Source organism: Mizuhopecten yessoensis, unplaced genomic scaffold, assembly GCF_002113885.1.
Source record: "Mizuhopecten yessoensis strain PY_sf001 unplaced genomic scaffold, ASM211388v2 scaffold7087, whole genome shotgun sequence".
NCBI lineage: Eukaryota > Metazoa > Mollusca > Bivalvia > Pectinida > Pectinidae > Mizuhopecten > Mizuhopecten yessoensis.
The window spans coordinates 601,455-607,323 of record NW_018406874.1 but is presented as its reverse complement, the minus strand read 5'-3'; the positions used below and the strand labels follow the sequence as shown (position 1 = coordinate 607,323).

At 36.8% G+C, this 5,869-nt stretch overlaps 1 protein-coding gene across 1 annotated transcript; it reads right to left on the bottom strand.

The window, feature by feature from the left end:
* Positions 1 to 2,570: 2,570 nt before the first annotated feature.
* LOC110453066 (collagen alpha-1(XII) chain-like) lies at positions 2,571 to 5,869 on the bottom strand. Its single transcript, XM_021501890.1, has 5 exons — positions 5,778 to 5,869; positions 5,590 to 5,647; positions 4,743 to 5,300; positions 3,683 to 4,264; positions 2,571 to 3,138 (listed from the first exon to the last, which is right to left on the bottom strand). Exons 1-5 carry the CDS (start codon positions 5,805 to 5,807, stop codon positions 3,038 to 3,040), a joined length of 1,329 nt encoding a protein of 442 aa, XP_021357565.1. The 5' UTR covers positions 5,808 to 5,869; the 3' UTR covers positions 2,571 to 3,037.

Here is a 5,869-nt window from a genome sequence, read left to right as displayed (position 1 = left end):
ACAGTGTCAACACACAAGGACAATGTATGCTACAGTGTCAACACACAAGTACAAGTTATGCTACAGTGTCAACACACAAGGACAATGTATGCTACAGTGTCAACACACAAGTACAAGGTATGCTACAGTGTCAACACACAAGTACAAGAATATACGGTATACCACAGTGCTAGCATCAACGAACAAAATCAACCACAAGCGTACAAACATAGACTCTAGTGTCAACACATAAGTACGTTATTTACCACCGACAGACATTTCCTCTGAATTATAATTATCCAATTTATCATGTAGGTAGATAGTGAGTCGACCGTTTTTGTCGTAAGGCAGGTGAATGCCAAGCCAGCTTACAGTGCTATAATTATTGAATTCCTGAGACAAATATGGCACTGGAGAGTACCAGGGGTGTGTTCGAGACGCCTGTCCAGAACCTGTCCTGACTGTTCTTTGGTACATGACGTTTCGAATGCGCCGTAACAGGAAGTACTTAATCCAATATGGCGTCGGCAGACTCTCGACTGGCTGTAATACCCTTAGCATGGTGGCAGGTGGTTTTTGACGATTAAAAAAGAAATGTCCAATCGATTTTGCCAACTTAAAACTTATTTTATTCAGCTCATATAGCCGTGAAGGGATCAAGAAAACAAATTTTTGAAAAAAGTAAATGAAAAAAACCCCCACTAAAACTAAAAATTCACATATATAATATATGTTACGTTGTTCAAACTGGTCTCAATTTATAGGAAAAAATCTATTTCAATTACTTTTGGGCGAAATTTCCTCTTGATCTTTGAGCACTTGTAAAATTACCGAGTCCTGTTCGATAGTCGCCATGTTTGTGACGTCACTGTGCCGCGCCACACCACCTCCTCGGCGGGAACAGATTGGACAGTCCGGAACAGCTGTGCCATCGCATTCGAGAGCTGTTCCGTCTGTCCCGGCTGTCCAGGACAGCGTCTCGAACGTACCCCAGATGTCATAGTGAAAACACTGTCCTCGAACGACAATACAAACGAGTCGCTGGTTTAATGAATTACTCTAAGGACTCTGACCCCTTATACAATATTCTACTTTTCTCATTGAATATGTATAAAACTGGCTTCCACATAATCGTAACGGTAGTTTCTTCGACGTTGCTACTGTTGATATTTCAAAGGATATTCAAGATGTGAGAAACTTTGCAGTATTTAAATACAATGTAGGACCATTTTTCGTCAAGTAGAGTACTGTTTTCTCGCAAAATGTTACTGGTTTTCGAAATACTACATTAAATGAAGTATGTATTGTACCGTTCCAGTGACTATTGATTTTTAAAAAAACAATTCCCTCCAAAAAATAGAGACGACGAAGTTACTTGAAACATTTAAGAATGAAAAAATCTACATGCATATACAGGAAAGATAGCATCGTTTTAACGAGAAAGGAAGTTATGAATACCTAGGAAAATACTCAAAATTATAGGTGGTGGTCAATGGACAAATCAATCGCCACTAGAAATCATTCATAAGTTATTACATATAGATAACCAAATCTATTACTGTACTTAAACAATTTTAGCCCTAAACTCTCAACTTTTTAAAGTATTGATATGGATAATCATCAATGAATAAGAAACCGTTTTAAAATTCCCGACCGATTATACTAGTCGTGTTCAGCTTTATCGACATGAGAGATGGAGTAACCCCCACCCTTAGATGTAAATGGCGTGTCAATGCATTTTTTTTGTTCATTGTAATTTAAACTCAGAGATACATAGAGTTTCGCAATTTGCTATACATTTTTTGTGAGATTCAAATTTTAGTTTATAATATGTGTCGTTCAAGCCTTTACAACTTTTAACTGGTAACATTCATATTTCTGTTTGTACTGCGTTTGAATGACACATATGTTTTCCCTCATTTATACGTGAAACGTTAAGCATTATATCGTACAGTGCACGTGAGAAGTCGAAGTATTATACTTGTTAACGTAACAGTTATGCAATACTAAGAATGAGATATCTGTACCCGATACCTAGTTGATTTTCTTAAATAGTAACTGATACTATATTGTTTGAAACCTATATTTTTGGGTGGTCGGGTGGCGCAGTGGATAGCGCACTCGCCTTTCAACAAGGTGGTTTGGGTTCGTTTTCCCGATCGGGGACAGGTATGGGTCACCTCCCCGATCATGTGGGTTTTCTCCGGGTACTCCGGTTTCCTTCCACATCAAGACCCCCCAGCGCGCTTATAACGTCCGGGCCAACGGGAATGATTAATATAAGTTATAATAACGTGTTTCATACTTGTTGCATCAGATATAAAGTATACATATTACTACTTTAATACGCAAAAAGGAATCAACGATTGCGTCATTTTTTTTTTAATCCGGCAAAGAAGCAAGGTGAACGTCTGCTCCATTCGTCAATATATTTGTATGTCAGTGTGATGTTATTGTGTTGCCTGACCTATCTCTATGCATTGTCATTGTATTTTCCTCTGATAAACGATAATTGATTTCACATACAAAATAAAAGCTAAAAAATATGTACTTATTCGTTTTGCATTTATTATAAAACATATCGAATGAGGTATAACAGAATAACAACAATAAATGAAACAAAATAACATAAAAATAATAAAAGACGTGCAATATTTAAATAACAATCCATCCATTCATCAATCGACCTTTACGGATAGAGCGTTAGCATCGGGAAAGCGAAATTTTATCAAAGTTATAAAGAACACATATATTGGATGTGACCACAGTTCAGAAATCTTTGCTAAAAATCGCATCAAAATAGATTGATTTGAGACAAATTAACATCAATCAATCAAATTAATTAAATTTGCATAGAAAACAAAAAATACCCAATTAAGTTCAACACTGTAACAATGAATATTAACGCTGAGCATATACATATAAGAAAGTCTTCATTCCCAACTTCATAAATAACCGCCGATTCTGTTCTCAACAAACTTAGAATGAGTTTGTTTATCACTGCTAGCAGAAATAACTTTAAATTCAATTCATGTTTAAACTGATAGCTGTTTTCATTCTAGAGTCCGAGAATCAGGTTTCCCACGGGCAGGATGTCCTCAAAGTTTCTAGTAGTCTCGTCAATCACAAGCGAGTCTGGAAAACTGGGAACCTTTAATGCTGGTTAAAAATAAGTAAATAAGGTATAAATTAATATAACAAAATAATAAGGTAAACATTTAGTTACAAAATGAGTCAACGGGCGTTACATGCATATACTGATTAAACGGTAATCTACACATGTAAAAATATAGAGTGACTAGGGTTTATAATGATAAAACTTTAAAAATATGTTTCATATTATCTTTAAAGTCTCCAAATAATACGGTAAACATAAACCCCAGCTATACCGAAGTATTTGTCTATGTAAGCTATATAAACGAGTATTCCCGTCCGGAGTCGCAGATTTTCCTTGGACATTGCCAGTTGTTAATTTTGGAAACCGATGATATCTTATTTGGTTTCGAAACTTTTTAAGGATAAAGACTAACAACCCCTAAAGACAGGTCATTATGCCGTGCCGTCACTATGATCCTGCTTTGTGTCGGTATGATGTACAATTTAATAACTGGTTTGAGATGGTTAGTTTATGATTTAAATTGCCAAATATCACCATAACTACTTCTTCGTACAAAACAACATCAGAAACAAACACTGGACTTACTTTTACACAAGCTGCTGACAAAGGTGTCCTTTATCAAGCTGAGATCACTGTGAGAAGCCACATTGAAGAAGTGAGCGTCGACTGGACGCAGCACGGACCTTTTCAGCGCTTCAAACTTCGGGTTTTCTCCAATTGAGACTATTATGAATTGAATGTCTTTCTTTGATTTAGCCTTCCTCATTTCAAGGGCTAACTTCTCCAACTTCTCCACGTTACTGTCAACAACTACAACCGCGATCCGCCTCGCCGTTTCCCTGCCACCATTAGACGCTTCAAAGCTTTGATTTTGCATCTGCCAAACCATTTGGTCAAGTCCTCTAAATTGGGGGTTTTTCACAACAGGGACCATCTCATCGAGGTTGGGATAATCATCAAGATATATATCATCATTATCACAGTATCTAGTTAACAATCCCGCGCGGAGAACACCACTGTCCATGTTTCCAAAGTTCTCCACTGTATCGGCGATCAAATTCTGTACGTGTTTAGCGCTCCGTGTTCCCATACTTGTGGCATCAAAGGCAAACATCAGGTCCGTCTCCATTCCTGCGCTACAGTATGGTTCTTGGTTTATTTCTTCCCCTGTAATTGAAATTACCAAATAACTTTATTAAATGTTGAATGTTCGTCAACGTTATTTAAAGAATAAAATAATGAAAGTTTTATAAATATAACAGCGCAGTGTTTTGTTAGTATATACCGCAGTATCCCCCAAAAAAACATGGCTATTCCTTATAATTTAATTTAAAAATGCAGAAAACTCATTTTACTTCAAAGTTAAAAATTGTATGTTTCCTCTATTTTTTGTATAATTTTTTCGCACAAAACACAACACTGCGCTGTGATTTCATTGCCGAGTAACTGCAACCAATCATAAATACCGCGCCAAACATTGCAGTTTACGACTTCATCTTTTTTTGTGATGTCTTTGAAAAAACGTGAAAAAAATCATTGGGAGGTTAACCAAAGTTCAATTAAATGATGATGTGTTAACATGCTTAAATGTAAGGCACCGATTGTTTAAAGAAATTAATCTTTTATGATAATTTGGATATCTTACCTCTACAAACTTTGTAGGCTAATGTTTTGCGGATTTCATTCAAAACTTTGAAGTTGGACACGGTATAGACGTACGTTTCTGATGGCTCACTGCCAATGGCAACCAACTCCTCCATCTTCACTGCTTTTCCGATTCCAATGGCAAAGACTGTGACACCTTCATTTTTCAGAGCCGCAGCTTCGTATTTTGTTTGGACTTTGTTTCTAGACTCTCCGTCCGTCATGACCACTAAGATTTTACCGACGTTTGGTCTAGCGTTCCGGAATGCCTGATGCCTTACAGCTCGTAAAGCCTTTCCTGTTTCAGTCCCTCCAAACCGTTTACGTATACTCCCCATGGCAAGTTTAAGCTCCTCCACGTCATCGAATTCACCCAGTTCGATCTGCTGATAATAGTGATCGGCAAATATCCCCACGCCAAATCGTGTCTCAGAGGCTGACACCGGGAAGAAGTCGACCACATGTTGTAAGAATTTCAGCTGGCTTTTGAAGTGTTTGGCCCAGATACTCGTGGAACTATCGAGTAAGAAGAAAATGTCGGCAGGTTTTCCTTTACACACTGGAACAAAATTAGTTGAACATTTACAATATCTATAGTATTCAACATGCGATAATATTGTGATTTACGTATAAGGAATCATCCGTAATTTATATTTGTGTGAATTATTTCTCACCACTTGTCCACATTAACATACTCAATACCATCGGGTTCACGAAATAGGCATGTTAACACAAAGAAGCCAAACCAAAATGGACAATTTTTATAATAAAAAGCTTCAGCATTTAATTATTTAATGTTATTATTTTAAAGCATTACCTATCATCTGAGAGAGGATATTGGAACTTACATGTGTAGGTATCCTGGTTGGCAGTGGACGGGGCTGGTACTGCGAGACTGGAGATGGCCTGAAAAAATAACAAACGCATTACAATGTGAATGCCCTTAGTTCAAAATGTTATTTTGATGATATTTTACCAAATAAATTTTAGTATAATTGATTTCAATTCAAATTTTTTAATTAATTGTTTTACTCACCATGGTCACAACAATTACAATAGTAATCATGATGAAACTGTCTGGTATCGGGAGCTCAGACTGTGTATTCCTCCAGAACTGTCAGATTGTCA